Source organism: Artemia franciscana, chromosome 13 (assembly GCF_032884065.1).
Source record: "Artemia franciscana chromosome 13, ASM3288406v1, whole genome shotgun sequence".
In the NCBI taxonomy this organism is placed as follows: domain Eukaryota; kingdom Metazoa; phylum Arthropoda; class Branchiopoda; order Anostraca; family Artemiidae; genus Artemia; species Artemia franciscana.
The window spans coordinates 36,456,604-36,482,749 of NC_088875.1; the positions used below are offsets into that span (position 1 = coordinate 36,456,604).

The 26,146-nt window shown below is 36.2% G+C and overlaps 3 protein-coding genes across 5 annotated transcripts in view; 1 reads left to right on the forward strand and 2 right to left on the reverse strand.

Annotated features, from left to right (window-relative positions):
- The window catches only part of LOC136034879 (quinone oxidoreductase-like protein 2 homolog), a 34,451-nt gene extending 23,272 nt beyond the window's left edge, over positions 1-11,179 (reverse strand). The window contains exons 1-2 of one of the 2 annotated variants that reach the window (XM_065716364.1): positions 11,127-11,179; positions 5,574-5,669 (exon numbers count right to left, since the gene is read on the reverse strand). In XM_065716364.1, the coding sequence (XP_065572436.1) occupies positions 5,574-5,618 (45 nt within the window). In that variant the 5' untranslated portion in view covers positions 5,619-5,669; positions 11,127-11,179. The remainder of the gene's footprint in view (positions 1-5,573; positions 5,670-11,126) is intronic. The other variant, XM_065716365.1, reaches the window with a different exon arrangement.
- LOC136034885 (E3 SUMO-protein ligase NSE2-like) overlaps positions 1-26,146 on the reverse strand; it is a 235,066-nt gene that overhangs the window by 72,352 nt on the left and 136,568 nt on the right. The window lies entirely within an intron of this gene.
- Positions 20,413-26,146, forward strand: part of LOC136034880 (uncharacterized) — a 30,397-nt gene continuing 24,663 nt past the window's right edge. The window contains exons 1-3 of one of the 2 annotated variants that reach the window (XM_065716366.1): positions 20,413-20,649; positions 23,238-23,322; positions 25,151-25,278. In XM_065716366.1, the coding sequence (XP_065572438.1) occupies positions 20,503-20,649; positions 23,238-23,322; positions 25,151-25,278 (360 nt within the window). In that variant the 5' untranslated portion in view covers positions 20,413-20,502. Of the gene's footprint in view, positions 20,650-23,235; positions 23,323-25,150; positions 25,279-26,146 lie in introns of both variants that reach the window. The other variant, XM_065716367.1, reaches the window with a different exon arrangement.

Here is a 26,146-nt window from a genome sequence, read left to right on the forward strand (position 1 = left end):
CGGCGGTGTGTCCAATCTAATTGCAGAGAGGGGCACCGATAAAATCAAGAGGGGCTATGTTAGATAAGCAAAAATTTTACTGTTTTTTCTTAAGCAGCATCGAAATTCCCGTTTCGAAAGGTTTGGGATAACGAACCCAATTAAATAGAGGCCGAGCATTCGCGAGAAGTCTGCAGCAAAAGTGGTGCTTGATAGACATTTATACCCGCATTGGGTGTTACAAAATAAGGCTATAAGAATTTTGACCGATGATTTGTCTTGGAATTCAGTAAGATCTAAGTATCACCAATAAAAAACTTTACCGTTTCTTAAATTGATTAAAAACTATACAAATCTACATATGTATAAACCTTTTTCTAAATTTTCACACACATGTTCTATGGATTTTATAAGGAAAGTAAACATAATTACGAACTAAAAATGTTGAACTGGCCAGTACTAACAGATCTAAGTTTTCAATAATGTATATAGTCCTTGAAGTCCTGAACAGACTTCCAGCAGAAGTATAAGGCAAAAAGGCCCTTGAGGAAATTTGTGTTCCTTTGTATATAATCCTGAATGCACATTTCAAGTTATTTACCAGACTCTTAACTCCCGGAGAGGAAAATCGTGGGTACCACGTAAAAGAAAACTACCATTTGTACATGCATCCAGGAACTTGCATTTCGTACGGTACCAAAAGTAAGGGAGCCTATGTTTCAAGTGATACATATAATCTTACCATACCGAAATAGAATGTCACGTTTATGAGAAACGAAGATAAAAAGTGGTCCTTTTGTTTGGAAGTAGTGGTGTAGACCATGAGTTCGTCAAGTGTAAAGAAAAAAAAAGGAATTTTTAAGTTTGCTTTTAATTTGAGTAAAACTTACGGAATTGAGGTTCAAAGTGATGAAGAAAAGAAGAAGCTGGTGAAATTTGATATAGAAAATTTCAATGTGATAACAGTGTTGCCAGTTAGGTAAATGGAAATTACATTAAATATTTTTTGTTTTAAAATAGCAGCAGAAAATCCAGAATGGAGAAAATGGAAAGAAAAGGAAAACAATGAATACTATAATTGGGAGAGTGTCGTCATTTCAGCTTATTTGATTAGTATATGATAGTGTGATTATTTTATGTAATTTAAGAATAAGGTGAAGTGATACAGTAATGTTTTTGGATGGGGAGGAATAATTAATATTATTTTATTTTTTTAGTGGCCTCTTCGTAGAATTGGAATTTAAGAAAGTTTGTTCTTTTATGGTCTAATGCGTCCACCGTAAGCGGGTATTTCCTGTAGTGGGAGGACCTCCTCTCTGCGGGAGAGCATTTTTTTTTTTAATTGTAGCTTACAGGTAGCAGTACAATAATGCAAAGATCCCTCTTCGGCTGCTATTTTCAAGTAATCTAAAGTGTAGGTGGCATTTAGTTTTTTTGTGTAAACGATTAAATAGTTATTTGTTTTGAATTATTCGTGCCACAGAAAGGAGTGGAGGTGGAATAAAAAAAAAAAAAAGTTTCGCCTCAATACCCTTAGTGTCATTAGTTACCGTAACTGTAGCGATAATAATAAGGTATAAACATAGTACTTTCTGAATAGTTCAAAATCCCCTACAACTTAGCCTTAAATGTCTAACTTAATAATAAAAGTTGTTATTCAGACATTCCTTTGTCAAATTTTTGAAAGTCTGTATCCTCAGAGTTTGTTTTGATTTAGTTCAACATCTGCCTAAATATTCCTTAGCAGTAGTTGTAATAGAAATAGTAATAATAGTAATAGTAGTAGTAGTATGAGTAGGGGCAGTAGTATTAGGCTACAAACACTTTCTTTCGGTTAGTTCAACATTCCTCACAACAACTCCGTTTTCAACTTCACACAGCAAACTGTTCCTAAGATATTGCTGTTACACTCTTTTTATAACCTGCATATAGACTGTATACTGTGATTCAGTTCACCTTCCCCCCTCAAAATTCCTCGAAAATTTCACTTTCATACCCTTAGGCGTAGTTATAATAGTTGTCTTACTAGTAGTGTTGGTATTACTAGTAATAGTGTTGAATAGCAATAGTAGTATTAGCCGCAGTCGTACTAACATATTGCCTTTTGGTCAGTAGAACATATCTCTCATCACGTCCATGAAATTTCAACTTAATACAATTGACCATAGCTATGACATTGCTGATATATCCTTTCGATAATCTGTAGGTTCATATACTTCTTGAAATTTCCATCTCAACGCTCTTAGCCTTACAAGTAGTTATAAGGCTACATTGTAAGGCTAAGTAGTTATATTAAAGGGGAATAGTAGTATTAAATGTAGCAATAATAGTAGCATTAGCAGTAATGTGCACATACTTCCTTTTGGTGAGATGATCTTCTCCTTTAAGCATTCTCTGAAAATTCAACCTTAATGCCCAAGTCAATTCTTGAGATACACTATTTTGATAATGTGCAAGCATATAGCGTCTTTTGCTTTAGTTCGAATTTCCCCTCAATACTGTAAATGGAGTAGTGTGGTAGTAGTAGTGGTGTTAGTTGCAGTAGTATTGATAGCATGCAAATACTGCTTTTTTGGTCATCTCCTTTATCATTTCCTGAATTTTCCTAATTAATACATTCAGTTATTCCTGTGTTACACCTTTTTGACAATCTGTAAACACATAATGTGTTTTGATTTAATTCAACACTCCCCTCAATATTATCTGAAAGGCTCACCTGAATGCCCTTCGCCTTCTTAGAAAGTGAAGTTCAAACATGCATACCTTTCTCAATAAAATAAACTATGTGTACACAATGAACGAGTTGCCTTACTTACACCCCTTGTCCTGGAGACTGTGGGGAGATTACCCTCCCCAAAGACATAATTACTGGACCCTTCAGTAATACTGAACAAAATAGTTCTCTTGAAATTTCGATCGGATATGTTTCGGGGAATGATAGGCTTGGATGAGGGGGGGGGGCTGATTCCCCTCCATTCACTTTCGACTCTTAAAAAGGGCACTAAAACTTCCAACTTCTAATTAAATGAGCTTCATCCGATCCGAAGTTTATACGACCACCCGTTCCATAGAAACCTTATATGCGCCAGGGCATAACTTACAACCCTTGCTCATGGTCTCTGGGGGATTGTGTCCCCCCTACAGACATTGTTATATAATTTTTGGACTATTGGTAACAAAATGTCTATCTCACAATTTTAATTGAATGTGTTTTGAGAAAAGAGGATGTAAGGGGGGGGGGGCTAGTTGCTGTCCATCATGATTGACTCTTAAAAGGGAACTAGAACTATACATTTCCAATCAAATGAGCCTCTTCTAAAGTTTACACGACCAACCCTTCCATAAAAACCTTATATATCCCTGGGGCATATCTTACAACCCTTACCCCAAGACTCTGGAGGATTCTGTAAGCCCCAAAGGCCTTATTATATGATCTTTGGACTATTTTTGAGCAAATGGCTATCTCAAAATTTCTATCGTATGCATTTGTAAAAATACGAAGTGACAGGGAGGGGTGACTACCCCCTGATCACTTTGGCGCATAAAAAGGGCATTAGAACATCTGATTTCCAATCCAATGAGCCCCCCTCCGGAATTTTACATGACCACCCTTTCCATAAAAAACTTATATGACCCGGAGCATAACTTCAACGCTTGCGCTGAAGGCTGGGGGGGAGGGGGTTGTCATCCTAAAAGACATTTTTGAGAGGGCTTGCTGCCCTCCAATCACTTTTGACTATTAAAAAGAGCACTAGCCCTTTCAATGTTCAATCGAATGACCTTATTTTGAAGTTTCTACGACAAAAAATGGCCATCACAAAATTTTTATTAGATATGTTTCGGGGAAATACGAGTGGTGGGGGGAGGAACTACCTCCAATCGCTTTGAATCTTAAAAAGGGCACCAGACCTTCTGATTACCAGTCCAATGAGCCCCCTCAGAAGTTTATATGACCACTCTTTCAGTAAAAACCTTATATGCCCCTAGGGAATAACTTACAGCCCTTGCACTGAGGTCTGTGGGGAGGGGAGTTTTATACTCAAAACCATAATTTCAGGACCTTTTAACTATACTGAACAAAATGGCTATCTCAAAATTTTCAATGGATGTATTTGGGAAAGTGGTGGGCGTGGGAGGGGGGTTAGTTGCCCTCCAACCGCTTTCGACTATTAAGAAGGGCACTAGCCCTTTCAATTTGCAATCGAATAAGTACTTTTCGAAGTTTCAACTCCTTCGATATAAAGTGGCCTCATCAAAAAGAAGAAAAAAATTGTACTCACGTTGCTCCATGTTTAGGCAACGCTATTGCACTGCCAATGATCCCGAACTTGTGTCTGGACTTATTTTCGATATGAACGTGGCAATATTTATTTTTGTCTTGTTAGTATTATATGAAGGTTTAACTGTTGTGATTTATTCTGACTCATTTCTTATAAACTAAAAAATCCACAACATATTAGGCAAAGCCAATAATACAATTCAGGTATTTAAGTTAAATACCAATAAATAGCCATTGAACTACATGAAACAGTCATTGATAAGATTAGATCCATACACAAAGGCTGTGGATTAAATACAGTCAATGAATGACAATAGAGAGACACTACCTGATCAAGTCATCTTTCATTATGCAAAGCCCTATATTACACTATACTTGGTAAAGATTAATCTACAACAATATAAAATGATACAGAATAAATTCCCAGTTTCTAAGCATTGAAACAGCATTTTCATACTAAAATATCTGCAACTTAACTGAAAAAACTTACATAAAGTCGATTAAACATCAATAAACAACACATTAATTTCTTTCAAAGATTTGTTCTTTCAGAATGTATTTACCCTGCAAAGGGATAGTGTTACCACTTTTTAAAAAGTTAAAAATTTGACTGCATGATATATATTTATTTGTGTCTTATTTTTGTACTAATTAATACCTTGTACACAAATTGAGATTTAGCTAAAATTTATCTTTGCGACTTTCTTTATTTTTCATTTATTTACTGTTTACTTTTTAACTATTTATTTTTCGACAAAAGTAGATTAACATTATCTTATTAAGAACTTAATTATTATTACCATAGATTTAGAGAATTGTAACAAAAAGTTTAGTTTCTCATTACTAGGCTTCTACAGCAGAAACTTTTTGACAAAGAAAAAAAATTCTTTGTCAAAGCACTTAATTGACATTTAACTAAGCATGTTCACAATAAGATAGGAGAATGAGAACCAGCACTCTAAATCTGAGAAGATTTTAGGCACTGCCCACAATAAACAATTCTTTTCTAGAAGACTGACGATTCAATGCTAAAATGCATGAAAACACATTTATTGTAGTCGATCCTAAAAGCCAAAAATAATAATAAAAAAAAAAAAACAATATCAACCAGGCAGTCAATGCAAGAATTCAAATTACTAATGAAGGCCAATTTTTAGTTTTCTCTTTCTTTTAGCTTTGGCATCTCTCTCTGTGTTCTCTTTAAGCTGCATTATTTGTATTATAATGCAGACTAATTTGAAAAGTAACAGGCTTATGTAGCCTACATGTAGCTTGTGATGCTTCGAATAGTTTTGCCACATAGAGCAATACTTACTTTCTTTCTTACTAAGCGACTTACAGGCTGGCAGAAGCTACTCATCTTCGATAGTTCTATTTGTTAAGTTGTTTCATCCAATGTTTATCTGAAAAACTAAAAATAAATGTTTGGCTGTTATCAATTACAGGAAGAAACAACACAGAAACACTATTAGGGACCTCAACAGCAGAACAAGCTATATAATTTTGAAAACTAATAGGGAACTGATTTTACTTTTGCTAGTAAATGCACCTCAGATTCTTTTATTACAGTTTTATCAAACAGTTCGTGGTAAAACTATATGTAAGGAGTGACGCGGCTCATTAGTAACCAAAAACTCTAAGAAGACAAAATTTTGATACTAATGGATATATCAAAACAATTGGATTATTATACTGATCCCAAATATTTAAGATTCATTAAGTTAAGTGTTATACATCAAAAACTACGAGCCCGTGAAAAATTACCCGTTTTTCAAAAAAGGGGAGACACACCATCTAAAAGCCAAAGAAACTTAATGAAAATTACACCATTAAGTTCAGCATAATAGAGAACCCTACTGTAGAGATTCCAAGCTCCTATCTGAAAAAGATGTGGAATTTCATGTTTTTTTTTGCCAGAAGAAAGATAACAAATGCGTGTTTATCTTTATGATTTCTCCAAGAGTGATAGTATCAACTCAATGGTCCTAGAATATCTAGAGAGGGCTCATTAAAACAGAAATTGAAAGTTCTAGTGCCTTTTTAAGTGACCAAAAATATTAGAGCAACAAGGCCCCCCATGCCCCTTTTCCCGAAAATCATCTGATAAAAATTTTAAGATAGCCATTTTGTTCAGCATAGTTGAAAGGCCCAATAATTATGCCTTTGGTAATTCACCACAGCCCTTGGAAATTCATAAATTTGCCCGTTTTTTATTTATAGTATTTGCTATTGGGAAGCATGCATTCAATTTTTGGGGTGGGGGGATTTCTGCTGGGAGGATTTTCCATGGGGACAAAAGTTTTCGGGTGGTCAAACTTGACATAAAAATGTTTATACTGGGAGAATTTGCCAGAATTCCAATGCAAAATTATTTTTATTTATCTTATTTCCTCTTTGCAGAATCGATATTACGCGTGGAGATGTTAAGGGTGAATGTCCAAGGTAAACTTACATGGGGAGTGGGGCAAGATTTCCTGGCATTATTCAAAAACCGATCAGAAATCATAGGCAGCACAATAGCACTGCCTAAGTGGGGGCACAATCTATTATTATTTTTTAGGCCATGGCACTTCGCATAGAAGGAGTCGTCTTAGAAACTTTGGAAGAGGCTCATTCGATTGGAACTAAAAGCTCTAGTGTCCCTTTTAATAGTCGAAATTAATTGGACGGCAACCCAGCTCCCCTAAACCCATCATTTCCCCAAACACACCCAATCAAATTTTGAGATAGCCACTTTGTTCAGCTTACAAGAAAGGTCAGAAATTTATATCTTTAACGATGATCACAAATATCCCTCAGGGCAAAAGTTGTAAGTTATACCTTGGGGACATATAAAGTTTTTATGGAACGGGTGGTCATTATAAACTTCGAAGGGTACGCATTCGATTAGAAATCAGAAGTTCTAGTGCCCTTTTTAAGTGTCAAAAGGATCAGAGGGTGGCTACAACAGGTTTGCCAACTGCTGACGTCTAAAAAGAGTGCAAATCAAGGCCAAAAACGAGTGCAAGTAAAAAAATTTGCGCCCCTTTCACTGCTCTGACCACTCTTACGCCATTTACAAATAGTTACCAGTTATCCTTCGATCAATAGACATATTACCTTTGAATCAACCTCTAAATAATGGTTTAGATAATGATTATCATTCTTTTTTTTTGGCTTGAAAGGTATTGCTCTGCTTGAAATTTGCAGGTGTTTATTTCGATTGCTCGAATCTTTAACTGAACTATAATTGACTTCATCAAATGTTTAAATAAAGTTTTATCTCCATTTTGTCCAAATGTTTTAAAAGGAATATAAGAGGTCCAAGAAACAAGTTATGAACTATAGCTGACTTCACCGTAGACAAGTCAAGTACCACACCCTAGCAGCAAAAAAGAAATGATAAAAACATTCTTAGTCACACAAAATAATTCTTCTTCTTCCTCTACTGGATTTTCTCCTTCTTTTCTTCTCTTATAAATTTATGTCCAATTTTATGTGAAATGAGTAGTTTTCTGGGACATTCCTAGAAAGTGGATAGCTGCTTGTTTGGCGAATGTACTGCTTTGCTTTGAGTACATTAAGTTTGAGCAAGTTAATGAATGTAAATAAATGTGAATGAGACAACAGTCCTGCAAAAAGGGTATTTAAGATCATGTGAATCAGAAATAAATGTTTTTCTGCGTTGTTTATCCCAACAACACAGAAGTGTAAATTTTAATTTTTTTTTCAGTATAAAAACCACATTAATAGCTTGCAAGAACGTTCAATGATACAAGTGACGTAACATTTTATTTTGATGCAATTGCAATGTCGATCAAGGAGAAGTCAGAGCCAACCAATAATTACACAAATTTTACAAACAATAATAAAATTATTAAACAAAATTCTTTATTATATCTTCAAAAAATAGTCAACAATAAATCACGAGTTACTTCCAGCTTTTTTTACAACTACAGGGATTGTAGTTGTAAACAACTACACTTTTACAACTACAAGGATATGCTACCTCACAGCAAAAATAAAAGATATGCTACCTCACAGCAAAAAAGGAAGAGTACATTACAAATAAAGTGTGCAAGTTGGCAATCCTGTGCTACACCCCCCCCCCTTACCCACGTTGTATTTTCCCCAAATACATCCAACATAAATTTTGATATAGCCATTTGTTGAAAAAAGGTCAAAGATCATATAACAAGGTCTTTGAGATTGGCACGACCATCCAGAGTCTTAGGGCAAGACTTGTAAGTTATGCCCCATGAGTATATAAGGTTTCTATGGAAGGGGTGGTCGTGTGAACTTAAAAAAGGCTCATTTGATTTGAAATGTATAGTTCTAGTTCCCTTTAATTCAAAAGTTATGGAAGGCAACTAGCCCCCCACCAAAATTTGCTTTTCCTAAAAGGCATCCAATCGAAATTGTGGGATTGCCATTTTGTTCACAATAGTCCAAAGAGCAGATAACAATGTCTTCAGGGTGAACACAACCCCCCCCCAGAGTCCAGGGGTAAGGGTTTTTTATGCCCTGTGCCATATTTTATTGAACGTGCGGTCATATAAACTTTGGATCAGATGGGGTTCATTTGATTGGAAATCGGAATTTCTAGTGCCCTTTTTAAAGTCAAAAGTGAATGGAGGGAAGCCATTCCCCCAGCCTATCCTTCTCTACTCATCTGATCAAAATTTTAAAAGCGTAATTTTGTTTAGCATTGTAGAAAGGTCTAGTAAATATGTCTTCAGGGATTTCAACCTTCCCAAAGTCATCAGGGTAAGGGCTGTAAGCTAGGAAATTCGATCATGTTGACATATAGTATATAAGTTACTGAGAAAGGTATGCATGTTTAAACTTTACTTTTCAAAAAGACGAAGGGCATTCAGGCGAACCTTTAAGAGATTGTTAAGGCGAGTGATGAACTTAATCAAAACACATTATGCGCATATGGATTATCAAAAGGGTGTAACTCAGGAGTGACTGAGTACATTAACTTGGAACTTTCAGGAAATGATAAGGGGTATGACCAAAAAGGTATTATTTGCATATTACCAATACTATTTCAACTATCACTGCTATTGCTGCTACCACTACTACTACCACACTACTCCATTTACATTATTGAGGGGGAATTTGAACTAAATCAAAAGATGCTATGCGCATATACATTGTCAAAAGAGCGTATTTCAAAGATTGGTTTGGGTATTAAGTTGGAAGTGCCAGAGAACGTTTAGAGGGGAAGATCATCTGACCAAAAGGCAATATGTACACGCTACTACTAATACTAATATCACTGCTTTATTTACTACTACTACTACTACTACTAATATTTCAACTACAACTTCTATTGCAACTACTTTTAAAGCTATGAGTACTGGAATGAAAATTTCAAGAAATATAATAACTTACAGGTTATCAAAAGGCCATATCAGCAATGTCATAGCAATGGCTAATTTTGTTAAGTTGAAATTTCCAGGATTTGATGAGAGGGATGCTCTACTGACCAAAAGGCAATGCATTAATAATAGTGATGCTACTAGTACTACCGCTATTACTATTAACATTCCTACTAGTAATACCATTATTACTAATGTGGCTACTATTACAACTATTCATAATATAATGAAGGTGAAATTTTCAAGGAACTATGAGGTGGGAAGATGAACTAAATCAAAACACTTCGTATGCATGTAGGTTGTCATAAGGGTGAAACAGAATTATCTTAGGAACAGCTGGTGCATGAAGTTGAATTTAACATGAGTTGTTGTGGGGGGTGTTGAACTAATCAAAAGAATATATTTGCAACCAAATGCTACTGCTTCTGCTCAAAGTATTACAGCTGCTTTTACAACTAAGAATTAAAAGAACTAGAATTTTTTAGCAATAAATAGCATCTGAGCTATGAATTTGGTGACCAGACAAATCAATGTCTTTTTTTGTTTTATATCCTAATATAATAGTAGTTTTACCAGAAGTGGAGCTACAGAATAGTCTTGGGGGAGGCCTAATGTGAGAATGGCACTAATGAGCAAACTCTTGGGGTGGGAGCAATGTGACAAAGGTGCCAATAATTCACAAAATTGACAGATTTGCTTAAAGTAGGTCAGTTGGAAAGGTGAGAAACTTTTAGTTTGTAAGTGTCTTATATGGCAAAACAAGCCATGGAAGACAAGAATTGTTTTAAACACTATAAATTTTACCCAGATTTATTCTAAGAAAAAGAGTAAAAAAAAACAAGGAATGAGGGGACCAGAAAACAAATGAAGGGGGGCTTAGGTCCTGCCCCCTAGATCTGCCACTGGTTTTACTTACAAATTCAATTTTAAGCCTTTTCTTTACCATTGAAGATGATACATCTTCTTTAATTTTTGGCTACAGAAAAGGGGTAAAAACAATATTTCTTACTTCATAATATGCAGAATAATTATAGTTAACACATTTTGACAGCAGATTCACAATAGCCTACTTTACCTTCCCCCCTAATGTGCAAATATATTGGCCAAATTATATATTTCTTAAGTTATTTCTGGTTCTTGATATTGTCAGTGTCAATTCAATTTATAGCCTATGTGCATAAATTTAAAAAAGAGTGATTCTAACAGCTTATGGTAAAGACACCATTTTTAAAGGTCTAGGCCTGTAAATTATTTTCCTATTAATTATGATGAGTCAATGCCTGTGGATTATATAACTTTAACAAAATGAAACTATAATCAAACAGTAAAATTGTTGATGTATGTTTAAGATCAGTCCACTACATAAGGAAACATGTTAACATAACTTTTTTTGCTTCATAATATGCAGAACAACCCTAATTAACATATTTAGCAAGGGGAGAACCTATATCTACTTCTTTAACTGATGTACAATTTTTGTTAAAAAAATCTGAAAAACTAACATGAATTTGACCGCATTTTCCTTTTTCAAATAATCTAAATTCATACTTAGACAGCATCAACATTGTCTACAAATATCACATTAATGGACAAATACTGATGATTTAGGTTAAGTAAGGTAAGGTGGGTTAGCTTAGATTAGTTAAATGGCATTTGGGTGTTTATTTAGCCTACAAAGGATTTTCAAAACTTAGACAATAGACTATCTTTTTTCAACTGAAAAAAATGAGTAACATTTTGACTTTAACGAACAAAAATTACTACGTATATAAGGGGGTTCGGCCCTTCATCAGTACATCGCTCTTTCCGCTTAAGTTTAAATTTTATACCAATTCTTTAAGAATGAAGCAGTCATGCGCTATTAATTAAGTCATGTGCTAAGAATTAAGCAGTCATGTGCTAAGGTGAAACTAATTTGTAAGAGAGCTAAACAGAGTACATGGCTGAATTTCAGCTCAAGTATCAGTTTTAGAACCCCCGTTGCAAAGGTCCATAATTTCATTAGCCAACTAAATAGTAGAAAGCAGCCTAATGATGACCGTAGATATGATATCATTCAGGATGGATATCCAATTGTCTCAGATAAAAAGAAGGCAGATCTGTTTACTAACGTTTTTAAAAATGATTGCTCAGATTTTCATCCCAGCCGACCTCCTTTTTGTAATCTCCCTCTTACTTGTTCTTATAAGGGTACTCTGATGAAACCTTTTTCCCAAGATGAATTTTGCGTAGCACTTAATTCTCTTAACATCAAGTCTTCCCCAGGTTATGATGGTATTTATATGAAGTGGATTCTTGAGTCCCCAAAGGTGGTTAATACAGCCCTCTTAAGTTTTTAAAATCTTATTTGGTCAAGTCAAAAGTTCCCAGATGCCTGGAAGATTGCTCAGGTATTCCCAGCTTTAAAACCTTCTTATTCATCTAATGATCTCAAGTCTTACCGTCCTATATCGGTATTACCTTCCTTTAGTAAAGTTCTGGAAAGGCTTGTCTTATCAAGAATTGAGTGGCTTGCTGAAGTCAACAATCTCTTTCCTAGTGAACAAACAGGTTTCAGAAAAGGACATAGTTCTTTAGACAACATTACCCGGCTAGAAATTGATGTTTGTAACTCTCTCAAAATAAGACATGTCACAATGGCTGTTCTGTTTGACTGGTCGAATGCCTATGGAAATGTAGTCCAGAACAAATTATTGAAAATCCTAATAAATCTTGACTTCCCGTATCCTTTTATAAGTTTTATAAAGTTTTTTCTAACTGATAGATATTTTTACGTTCAAGTAAAACAGTCTAGAAGTGAGCAATGCCCCATTACGAGAGGACTTCCTCAAGGTGCAATATTGAATCCTCTTCTATTCAACTTGTATGTTTCTGAATTACAAGCATCCCATGCATCATTTGGCCTTTATGCAGATGATTTGATCATTTGGAAGTCAGGAAAGGATATTAGCCTTCTTCAAAGCCTTATTCAACAGGATATAAGTCTAGTCCAGAGATTCTCTTTAGCATTTGGCTTCCCAATCTCAATCAGTAAAACTAAAGCCATTATATTTACTAATGGTACTCTAGATCCTCCTAATCCACTGACAATTTTCTCAAGGGAGATCCCATATTGCAATTCAGTGATGTTACTTGGTTTATTATTGGATTCTAAAATGCAGTGGCATGAACATATTAATTCTTTGAAATCTCTGATTATTCAGAGACTTTGTATTCTAAAAAGACTTGCTGGAAGTAAGTGGGGATGTCACCCAAAAATTATTTTGGATTTTTACAAATTATATATTCGTTCAAATATAGAATATGGGATTCAAATTTTTTCAGCTCGTCCCCCATCCTCATTCAAAATCCTTGAATCTTTACAAAATTCTGCTATTCGAATAGATTTGGGTGTGCATGAGCATACTCCTCTGTCAAAGTTAAGAACACTTTCGGGATTGGTGTCCCTAAGTGAAAGAGCATCTAGTCTAAGGATAAAGTATTTCTCGCAAATCCAGGCTTATGGAGCCAAGCATGCTGTATATGCACACACCTTTGCTGAGAAGTCAGCCTGTCCCAATACCCATTCATCACGGAATCAGTTTCAACTGGAGGTCCCAAATTGGAATCAACATTCGCTTTATGCAAATCCCTTTACCGAGTCCCCCCCATGGGAAATGAGTCGTCCAAGCTGTCAAGTAGAACTTATCTCTATTAGTAAAGATTTGATTCCTAATTACGATATCCAGACTATTTTGGCTGAACACATCTTAAGGGCTTACCCAACTATAGAAAAATATATACAAATAGATCTGTCCAGAGGGAAAGAGCTGGAGCAGGAGCATGTATCCCATCCCTGAATTTGAATATTTATTCTCTTCTCCCATTGGAATCTTCTATCTTGTCTGCTGAATTATGTGCCATCCGCCTGGCCTTGGATGCACTTATAAATTATAACATGGAATCCGAAAACATATTCTGTCTCTCCGACTCTAAATCAGCATTACTACTGATCCAAAATATTAATAGAATTGCTAATGGCAAAGATTTATATAATATTAGAAGACAGCTTCTTAATCTTAAGATCAAGGAAAATGAAGTTTATTTTCAACATGTTCCTAGTCATAAAGGTATAAAATATAATGATATAAAATAAAATAAATAAAATATATTCGCAAATTTGATGGCAGGCCGTTAAGCCTCTACAAAACAAAAATATTAATTTGCATTTCTTCTAAATTTGCATAAGGAGAAAATGTCACTTGAATAATATTCATCAACTTCCTTCTTGAATGTCCGTAGGTTTGTGGAGCAGATTACTCTTTCTGGTAAGTTGTTCCAATGCTGAACAACTCGGTTGCCGAAAGTCCATCGGCCCATGTCCTTGTAAAAACGTTCCATACTCACTTTGTACTGATGTCCTCGGAGATGATTTTTATTGAACTGCACGATTCTCTGGGCTGGTACGTTATCATAGGCTCCATTGCAGAGCTTGTACATTTCAATAAGATCACCACGATGGAATCTATATGCGAGGGTTGGGATTTCAAGCTTTCTAAGCCGCTCTTCGTAGGGAAGGAAGCGTAACCTGGGAGAGAATTTAGTTATCCTCCTCTGAACATTTTCGAGAGCATCTATGTCCTTGTTGTAGTATGGTCTTGTAGAACAATGTCCATACTCAAGAATCGGGCGGACAAGGAACTTATAGAGCGTAGCAAGCATTTTGTCGTCCTCGCACGAGAAGTTTCTTCTGATCATACCAGCAACTTTGGAAGCCTTCTTGACGACAGCTTCATAGTGGCTACTGAAGTTCAGTTCAGAATTCACTAAGATGCCTAGGTCTCTTTCTTCTCTACTAAGAGTGAGTGCAGCGGAACCAAGAAAGTATGAGGACGAAAAGTTTTGTGGACCCAGAGTGAGGATATGACTTTTCTGGGTATTGATTTCCATGATCCACTTCTTCATCCAGTCATCGATTCGTTGGAGATCCGCCTGCAGATGGTGAATGTCTTCACATGACGAGATGACGCGATAGAGCTTTGTGTCGTCCGCGTAGAGAAGGATGTCAGATTTGATGCCCTCAACTAGGTCGTTGATGTAGAGATTAAACAGAAGGGGGCCGAGAATTGACCCCTAGGGTACTCCGCTAAGAACTTCTTCTTCGGCATTGCTGAGACAACCTTCTACGCACACAACTTGCTTTCTGCCAGTTAAGAAGTCCGTAATCCATTTAAGAAGACTGAATGAGGACCCGGATGAGGAGAGACCGTATTTCCTGAGCTTCTTGACGAGACGCTTATGGGGAACTTTGTCAAAGGTTTTCTTGAGATCCAAGTATATGAGATCAATCTGGAACCCCTTGTCGATGTTTTTCTTCCATTCATCTGTGGCACAAAGCAGTTGGATCGCTGCAGATCGTTCCTTAAGAAAACCAAACTGCTTTTCGGTAAGTATTTTTTCTCGTTTTAAGTGTTCTAGGGTGTGGTCTGCAATGAGAGACTCGAGTACTTTACACGTAATACAAGTGAGGCTTATCGGTCTGTAGTTTGATGGGTCTTCTCGTTTCCCACCTTTGTATATTGGGACGACAATAGCTTTTTTCCAAATAGTGGGAAGCTCACCGAGTTCAAGAGACTTTCTGTAAATGTAGACTAGTGGCTCTGTTATTACCGTTGCAAGTTCTTTGAGCAGTTTTGGATGTAGATTGTCTGGGCCTGTGGACTTGCTTGGGTTAAGTTCTCTAAGTTTTTTTAGAACATCGCTATGTTTGATCTCTATCGGTCTTATCAATTCGCTTATACCCTGAATTGGTTCCTCGCGGCTAAAGTGGTCTTCGTTCTCAGGTTCCTGAGTAAAAACAGAAGAGAACTGGCTGTTGAGAAAATTTGCCTTGTCCATGGGGTCGTGTACCAGGTTTTGTTTCACGGGATCGTAAAGAGATGAGACTCCACCTTTGTTTTTCCTTCTGCTGTTCACGTATTTCCAGAAAATTTTTGGGTTTTCTTTCAAGGAGAAAGCTAATTTACGTTCTCTAAGCTTTCCTTCTCTTCTTGTTGCTTTTCGAACCCTGTTGCGGAGCCTCTTGAATGTTTTCTCTCGGTCGTTACTTAGTCGATTACTTTTGTAGTCTCTCCATGCTTTTTGTTTTGCTTTAATCAGTTCAATATTGGCTTTAGTTAATGCAACACGGGTGTATTTATTGTGCATAGGAATAAATTGTTCTTCCATTGAGGCTACAATCTTAGTGAACCTTGTGTAAATGGTGTCTAACGACTCCAACCCACTGAATTCTTCAGTCCAGTTGACATCCGAAAGCTCTCTTCTCATAGCAACGTAATCTCCCTTGTAGTAGTTACGTTTCAGTGCCACACGTGTCTTCAAAACCTCCGTTTCCAAGCTAAACACAATTACCGAGTGATCCGATTTACCGATTGGTGACAACTGCTTAATATCTGATACCAGGTCTCCATCGCTTACCAGTAACAAGTCGAGGATACTTGGTGTGTCAGATCCCCACATCCTTGTTGGCTCAGATATTAGCTGCTCTAGAAAGTGTTCGTTAATAACGTCCAGGAATTTACTCGTCAAGCTTGCGGTAGATTCCGTGGTGTATCGCCTATTCCAGTCTATCTTAGGGAGATTGAAATCTCCTATAATAGCAAGCTTTTGGTTGGTGTTCTTAGCGAATGCTGCTATTTGCGAGAACAGAGCTTCGTCGGATGTGTCAGTGTTGTTGGGGCTACGATAACAGATCCCAAGAACAGTGTCGCTGGTCGTTTTAGACTTAATGCAGATCCACAGACTTTCTTTGGGCTCGATCGTGTTGGTTGACCTCGATATTGGATGCACGTTGATGCCTTTTCGACAATAGCAGACTATCCCTCTACCTGTATTCTCTTCCAGATTTTGTTCATACAGATAATAATCTTCGATACTGAGCTCTGTGACGGTAGGTGAGTATCTGTAGTTTTTTGGTTTAACTTCTACTATTGCCACAATATCCGGATTTTCCAGTTTGATAACCTGCTTTGCTTCCTCCATTTTGCTTAAGAGAGAGTCAGCGTTGAAATAGAGGCATTTCATTTTTTTTTCGGATTCATTTGTATGGCTTAGGCCTTTTTCTCGTCAATTTTGGGGCTGTCGTTGGCTGGGACCATTTGATGGTCTCGCTTGTTGTCTCATTCTCTGGTTCCCGTTGGACCTGGAATTGGTGCTTCCAGTAACATTAGAGTGTTGCTGTGCTTGCTGACCTTGGCTCGACTTTGCTCGACGCTGTTGTGCCAATTGTGCCCTTTGCATTGGTGTTCGATCAGGGTTTATGTAGACCTGGTTTTTTACAAATTCGTTGGTCGATTTTCTTAGATTTGGGGCTGCGCTGAGAATCTTCTGTCGCTTCTTGATTGTGTCGATTGAGTCCTTCAGTTTGACTACTAAGACGCGTGGCTTACTGCCATTTATTTGACTCCCCACGCGTACGACCTCACGAATGTCGTCGTCCTGCAGGTGAGCTCCCAAATCATTCTCTGTAGTTAGGTTAATCACCAAGTCTTTGTCAGAGGTGTCTTCTGACTCCGGGAGACCAAAGATCGCAACATTTGTCCGTTTTCCTTCTCTAAGTTGTTTTTCCTTATCAGCCTTCAGTATCACATCAACAGTAGTATCATAGCTTTGGATGGTGCTTTCCGTTGGAACAGGAGCTGGGAGCGAAGGACTGGGTGCATTTAACTGGAACGCTTCCCTCAGTTTTAGCTGCAGGAACGATACGTTTCTTTTGTTGTAGCTCTCGCATTCGTATTTGAAAAGACGTGAATCAGGATCTAGGCTCTTAATTATTAGGAATAGATCGGCGTTTAATTGTCTACATCCCGCGTGCTCGTATTCACCACAGAAAAAGCATTTGATGGCCGTGGAATTTTCTGTCTGTAGATGACAGTAGCTGCATAGTTCATTTGCAGCGCTGAGCTCGACCGCTTCAGGTAAGGTGGCTTTTCCCTGTCCCAAGCTCTGATCCGAGATGTTGTTTTTGTCTCTGAATGTTGTTGGCATATCGTTGTTTTTGCTGATCGGAATTGAGTTGTTTTTCGGCGGTAGATTTGGACTAGGGGCTACTTCTGGGTTCGATCGGGTTTTGACTCCCGATGCAGGTGAGCTTGTATTCGCAGGCTTGCAGCTAGGGCAAACAAAGATGCTTGCTAGTTCACGTGAGTATTTTGTCTTTCCGCACGTCAGATGGCACCACTTATGGCATTTCGTGCATTTTGCACCGCCGCTGCTTTTGGTTACATTTTGACTGCAAACAGAACATGGTGGTTGGTTCATTTGTTTAGTTGCAAATCAAGTAGTAGCGCCGAGTGTTTTGAGCTCGAAATTTCGTCTGGCTATTGAACCCTTACCCCGCAATTAAGGAAGGTTAATGTCTATGGATATGGCTGATTCTATTAAGGATATGGCTGATTCTCTAGCAGCAAAGGCTTCCTTGTTATCTCCTAGTCTTTCCTATGACCTCAATTCACGAGATATTATCAGGCAAAGATCCAAAGTTAATCACAGTAAATTAATGTTATCTCCATTTCATACAAGATTAAATACAGTGCTATATTACCGGCTGAAATCAGGTGCCCTACTTCTAAATAGCTTGTTATTTAATTGGAAGCTACATCATTCCCCTTTATGCCGAATCTGCTTTTCAGCAGAGGAAACAATCCAGCATATTTTATTTGATTGTCAGGCTCAGAGTGAGGAGACTGTTGCTCTTAAGCGTTTCTGCTCCTTTGCTAAGATTCCAAATACTTATACAGCTATCCTGGATTCTAACCTACCATGGGAAATTGATCGTAAGATATTTAAGACAGCAATTGATACCTTAAAGAAGAGAAATATTGTTTAATAAAGATTAAAGCTTGAAGAAGTCAATTTTTAAAGGGACGCGATTTATCCATAGTTTTTGATTGTGCAGAAGAGAGCAGGAATGAGTAGGAAGAGCCGTATTGGCACTGGCGTGCCTAGTGCCTTAAACTGCTGGGGACAGGTAGCTCAGGTACTCGTACTTCCCACAATCAATAATAGTGTATTATTCTTCATAATCGTATATATCCATTGTTTGCAGATTGGAGGAGAATAGCGCTTCCAGTAGCTAGTTTTTCTAGAGAAGATGTCAAAGAGGTGAAAGGACTTGTTGGTAGTCCATATACCTCCCTATAATTTTCGGAACTGCAACAGAATGACCCTTGAATCACAAAGACCGCTTAACGAGAACAAATAGCTATTTTGAAAGTTCTAAAAAAAGCTTTAGTGTAAAGAGCATGGTATTGATGAGGGGAAGAACCTCCTCATATACGTAATAATTTCGGTTCGTTTAAGTTTTAATGTTGCTCCTTACTTTCGGTTAAAAAAACTTGTTTTTTATTTATTTAATTTCTGATCGTTTTTTTTTTTTGTAATGCTGGAAAATCATGAACACCCTTCATGGAAAACTGTCTTCACGCTGTAAAATTCTTCAATGGAAATATTCCCCCATAACTCTTGCCCCCTACCCCCTTCCCCCCCCAATCCCCCACCCCTATACAAAAAAAAATCCCACTGAAAACTTTCTATACTTTCCAATAACCATTACTATATGTAAATCATGGCCAAAGTTCATAACTTGCAGCCCTTCCCCGAGAGCTGTGGGGGATTAAGGGAAAAGAGAGCATGGGAGAGGGCCTAGCTATCCACCAGTTTCTGGTTACTTATAAAGGGCACAATAGTTTTTAATTTATGCTGAATAAGGCCTCTCCTGACATTTTAGGACCAGTCACCCCTGGGGAAAAAACAAACCAAAACAATTAAACACGTAACTGCGATTTTTTTCTCGCAAAAAATACAAAATCCCGCATTTTTGCAGATAGGACATTGAAACTTTTACAGTGGAGTTCTCTAATACGCTAAATCTGATGGTGTTATTTTCAATAAGTTTATATGGCTTTTACCAGGTGTTTCCCCTTTTTTTGAAAATAAGGCAAATTTTTCCAGGCTCTTAACTTTTGTTGGGTAGGACTAAATTTGATGATATTTATATATTGAAATCAGCACACAAATCTGATTCTTTTGATGTATCTTTTGGCTTTTTTAGAGTCTTGAATACAGTTGCGCCGGGTCTCTCCTCTCCGTTCGTTACCACAAACTGTTTGGTTTACAAGCTGCCTAACGTGCTATTTCTTTTTTTGCAGCAGAACACCACAAAGCTAAGGAATCAGTTCGTTTGGAGGAACAGGAATAAAAATAACAAAAATGAACGCCTTGCCAGTTTCTTTTAGAATTTCAATTAGACATACTGTGCAAAAAAATTTGAACAAGTGAATCCAAAATGTGTGTGAAAGGAAACGGATGCTAAAAAGGCCTTGATCATTGACACAAGCAAAATGTGTGTAATAGAGACATCGAAGTGAAATAATTTTATGGCAACAGTAAATTTGGTCCCTATGCTCGTCTATCCTAAGTATTTCAGGCTGCTAGCATGAATGAACATCATCATGCATAGCCTAAAGCCACACAGATACCCAATTCTTTTTAACATAGTGAGAAAGGGTACATAGACGTAAATATATATCATCCTTTTTGTCCTTGGTAAGTACCTAGAGTTTAACAAAAGACACCATAGGGGTTTTTCCTCAGTAAAAAAAATGTTAGCTATCATTGTTAAAGAATATCTTATATCTTTGACAAATCGAATACTTGTTGAAGAATTTAATGCCAAATATTTCTATTTGTTAACAATTCTCTTTCGGCTACACAAATCTTATGTAGACGCAGCTTTATAGCTGACAGCATAAAAATTCATATTTTTGAAACGTGTCTATTGCCTAGTGTTGCAATTGTGACATTTGCAACTGTTAGAATAACAACAATTTTGCATTGAAAATGGAATCGAATAAGCTGTTTGATGAAAAAGACCAACCAGTAGCCGCAGAATTTAACTATCAGACCAGTCCATCATCATCTATCATTGTTGTAAATGAGGGAAGCTTAACTAGCCTTGATTCATTTTGCAAGAGTGACACATTTGGGGTTAATAAGATATTTATGTCATTTTCATTCGATTCTAACATCAAAAACTGCTTTGTTTTTCTTCATCATTTTCTAAGTAGACTAGTAAAAATTAGGCTGTGGCCTGGAAAGCATAGCCTAGGCTGATTATAAATGCTAGTCTTATATTATAGTCCATGTATTGTCTAATTTGAAGGATATTAACACATGTTATAAAGTGTTGTAAACTTTGTATTTACCCAAATGTTTTGACAATATGCCAATTTCATTAGTAGGCTATGTTTAATTTTGTCTTGTCTTGACATTTCTTTATCTTGGGAAATGATGTAGATAATTTTAGCTAGCCTTCTTAAAATTTGCTGATGGTTGAGACTGGGCTAGGCCACTTAGAACTGGATGAGTGCAATCTAGAACTAGCCTACAAAGTGTACTCTTTCTACTTGTTCCTCCAAAGTCATCAGTCTTTTGCATAAGGGACCAGTCTAACCCATGCTCAATGTTGGAATGTCTCTAGCCTCCCAATATTTTAAAATAGACAAAAGTTTTTGGAAGATGTGTAGAGACATGCCACCAATACAATATCTGGCATTCAGGAGTTTTTTTTTTACCCTTCAGGACTACCTAAGCTGAAACTTTCAACACTTTTATACAGGATAAATAGAGGTGATGCCATTCTAACCTTTAAGTTAATGAAGGCTTACACTCCCAAAAACTTGTTAAGCAGTCTACACTAATCAGAGTCCACACCCAATTCTTTTCCTCAAGAATCATCAATAGTTGAGAAAATGCCTTCAGAATTGAAAGAAACACATGTAACATCAAATTTCAAGAAATGTGATTATATAAAAGCCCAAGGATTATCTTCCTATTGTTCTAATATCTGCTGTTGCCAAGGCTATAGAGATAATTATAGCTTCTAGCCTATTGTTTCAACAATAATCTTTTATCTCCCAATCAGCACAGTCTCCAGCCCCCCCCCCCTGTAAATGTGAGGTAATTAGCAGTGTGCCTCAGGGTATAGCACTGGGTCCCAGTGTTTTTCTCATTTATGTAAATGACTAAATAAAGGAACATAAAACAGTATGACTCTTTATGCTGATATTTCAAAAATTTTTAGATCTGGTCAGAGATTTAGTATTTAATAAGATATATTCAAAATTCAAGTATGGGCTGCAGACTGGCTGCCAGAATATAACATATCTAAGTGCAGTGTCTTCCATTTTGGCAAATATAATCTTTGCCACTCAAACATAATGTTTGAATCAAAGTCAGACTCTATTTTCTGAAAACTAGTTCAGATGAAAAGGACCTAGTAGTTCTCATTGACAAACAGTTAAAATTTTATCAATTGCAGCACATATCATCAAAGGCTAAATCAAATACCCTCTCCCCCCTGAAAGAGGGTTAAGAAAAGGACAAATTCATATGCAAAAGTAGATCAATTGGAAAGGTGAGAAACTTTTAGTTTGTAAGTGTCTTAGATGGTAAAATAAGCCATGGAAGACAAGAATTGTTTTAAACACTATAAATTATTTCTATTAAAGCAGCTAGTAGAGCCTTTTGGATCAATAAACATAAATAGTGTCATTCCATTCATCCATAAAACTATCATGCAGTTTTGATTGATTCTATTCAGTCTTATGAGTTAATTTTAAAGCACTTTTATACCTTGTATCTCTATAGGCTGATCATCTGAAATCAGGAGTTGCACCTTTTTGGTCACCTATTTTTAATTTTTTTTTGCCAGGAGTGGATCTTTTTGACTGATATGAAGGATGATTCCTTTGAATTGATCTGAAGGATGAGCTTTCTGATTTCTCTGTATATTCTAAAACCTGTTTTTGGATTGTTAAAAATTTTGTTTTTCTCTGCTTTGTTATAGTGAAAGACTTTCAAAATAATTATAGCAAGAAAAGGTGGGGAAGGAAATCGCAGTGTAGAAAAGTCAAATTGCAGAGTTGAGCAATCCTGGGCATCTTCTAAATATAAAACACTGTAAACCCTAAATAAAAAAGTAAGAAAAGTTAAACTTGATGAAAGTAAATAGTAACAAGAAATTACTTGCAGTTAATTGTTATAACTATTATTTACTCTTTGGCTTTGTGTTGGATCCCTTTCTAGATTATTGACTATCCTACTAATTAACCACATTATCCTATTGGTAAAAACAAAGAACAGGTGTAATCTGAAACAAGTGGTTCCAAAAGGACTCATTATAAAATCATGGATGCTTTAGCCAAAAACTTACTTGGTGTTTCAAACCCAATCTCCTTTAAAATAAAATCCATAATTTTTTTTTAGGTTTTTACCACATGTATACATGTGTTAGATTGCTGCCATCTATTACTACTGGATTGATTACTAGTGTCTTTTGTTTGTACAGGGAACTTTAAGAGTCAATATGTTATCAACAAATTTTGAACTATTTTCTTAGGCTAATTTAAATAGAGAGGTGTCAGACAAATGTTTTATATTTGGCTATTTTGGGTATGTTTGAAATGAAAGAAGCTATTTTTTTTTACAATTGTATCAATCAAAGACTCCCCTGTCCTATTCTTTCTCAGCTGTTGTAGAAAACATGCTGCCATTAAAATTCTGTTTTATTCTAGAAGTCTGTATTGTTGCCAGAAGAGTTACAAGAAGGTCTTGATGAATTTTTTGAGACAGATAATGAGGAAAACATTTATTTGGAAGGTATTTCCTAAATTGTCTATGCCACTCTTTCTAGGCCATTAAAAAGCTTAATGGAAGTCTACCTTTCATACATCTATCCTGGTTTTTAATTTAAGAGGGGTAAATAAGGTATACAATAGATAGATTGAATGAGGAATAAATAGGTTTATGCAAAGGATGTTGAAATGTTCTGGAGGAGACTTGATATTACCCCTGACCACCAAACACAGTCATGCCTATTACCATAAGTACACACAAGTGGTATCTAAAGAGAGAAGACAGACTCAATGGTTTTCTCTGGGGGGTAGCAACTTGATGCTTCTATTTAATTTGCTCAGATTTTATGGGGGAGGGAGAGGTCCATTAGGTTGATCCTGCAAAAAGACAATGTAGATAATGCTATAGTGTTGTTATTGTTTGCTCTCGGTCTACTGGAGATAAGTTGGCAACCTTGCCTATAAAGCTTCAACATTGTATGTGCAGTGAAGTCCAAACTGCAGTCCTTTATTTAGGGACAGGTAAAGAAAATGTTTTGCCTTTAAGGTTATCCCCTCCTGTTTCTTATTCCTAATAACAACATGAGTAGCCCCTTAGTCCTTATTCCTAATATTTAGTCTAAATACATTCCTTCAAAGGAAAAAAATAGCAAGTGGTAAATTTCTTTCTCCCTCTCTCAGGTTGACCTGATGGTGTCATCATTAAAAGCTAATATAATATTGTAGGCAAAGAGCTGGAATTTGTGTTGAAGGCTTCTCAGATATTATAAATTTGATGATGAGACTTTCATCTAGACATTGTCCTTCCCCCTAGATTTTTTGTCCTATCCCCTATAGGCTATTTTGAAAAATTACCTTTTTTGATATATTTTTATTGGAAATGTCTTTTTTGGTATTTTTATTGGGAAGAACTGCAAAAACCTACCCTCCCCTCCACCCACAGATTTAGAAAGCACATTTGGCTTTCCTCCGCATTTCTGTAAATTGATGGCACTGTTTATAAATGTAATATCTTTGACCGTTTTGCCTTGTTTGAAGCAATGTCATCTCAGCTGTGTTAATTCTGTGTTGTTAGGGCCAACTACTTATTCTTGCTAAATTGCCTAATTATTTAGATTAATTGATAGTTGTCAAGATGAGCAACATATCAGTATAGATGACTGCCTTTATTTTTCTCAAGTGGGCAAGCATATATAAAAAAAATGCCATTAGGTGGAAGTGGTTTTCTGATTAAAGGTATTTTGCCAGAAAAGAATGCTTGCAAAAAATATTTTTACCAATTTCTTATGTAATTTTCTTCAGTTGTTCATAGAGATTGCTGCAACCAGTTCAATTACTCTAAAGACAGAAATTTGGTAAAGCAAATGGTCTGCAAGTCACTGCTATGGGATGGAGTAGCATTTACCAAGTTGCTACATTTGTCACATTCAAATAAGTTTTCAAGTAGTGCATGCTAAGCTGTTGTGTATAGAGTGGAGGGTTTGGTAGAGACAGCTATTCCTTCAGATTTAGTCAATTTATATTCTAAAATATTAAAGTCAGGTAAAGTTTGAACTGGTAATAAATAGACGAACATTGTCAGTTTTTGTATCTCCTGCTTTAACCTATTAGGAAATATAAAACAACAACAAAAATTTTGATTGGTGCCAAGGATAATTTTTTTATATTATTATTATTATCAAATTTGCTAACAAATAAGTTATGTTGCCTCTCAAAAACAGGTGTTTAATATATATTCAATTACATATCAATTTCACCTCTTGATATCAATTTTTGGAATATTGTTTTTTTCTGATGAAACTGTTAATTTCAGGAATAATTAACTTTTTTTATTGAAGGTTTGTTTTTTTCAGAATTGAATAGAACAAGTTTGGTAATGATGGAGCAAAAAGAGCTTCTATCAAGTTGGCAAAACAATTTTGAAAGATTGAATCTAACATACATACAAAAGATTGAAGAAATAACCCAATCCCTTGAAAAGGTTTGTATTTCTTTTGTAAACAAATAGTCATTGGTACAACAGCCTACTATACTACAAAGCACTGCACCAACGTTTTCTATTTTCACTCAAGAAACATTAGAGCCCAAACCTCAAAAAATCTGTTTGTAGGCCAGTTTGAAAAAAAAAAAAATCAAAGATTTGATTTTAATATATATCAGTTGTCTTGCAGGACTATGCAATTTCATGATAAATGGTTTGTTTTTGATGCACCAACTGTCTAGCAGGAAAAAACTTTCACAATTTTATAGTGTTGGCTTATGGGCTTCAGGGTGAAGTATGTTTCTTTACCACATCTAAAACTAATTTAGTTAATGTATTGTCATTTTTGTGTTAATGTTTACAGTAGTGGATACCTTTGTAACTTTCAACAGTAAGGGATAATCAAGTGCTTTCATGCTAAACATCCATCACTCAGACTTGTTTTTTGAAGGATTTATTTTGCTTTTAAAAGCTTTTTTCACTCAATTGGTTTCTGAAAGGGTCATACCAGATCAAATGCTCTTACTGATCTACTTGAACTCCTACATCATCTAGTAATAAATATGTAGTTTTCTAACAATAGTCACTCAAAACTCTTTATGTTACTTTTGAAGTCTTTGGATGTGGCTACTGTGTCAATATTTAGAAGTAAAGAGTCCACACGCTATCTGACTCCCCTTTCAAGGAATTTATTTTATAGTTCCTGTCAGGTCTAGGTTAAGAAATCAGCTTGTTGTAACCTTTGTTGTGGTACTACTTACTTGTGGTAGGAATCAGGCAAGGATCTTTGAGACCTGTTTGAACCATGTAGAAAGGTCTTCTACCAGCTACTTTGCAAGTTCTACTATCTAATTTAACCAAGTTCTAC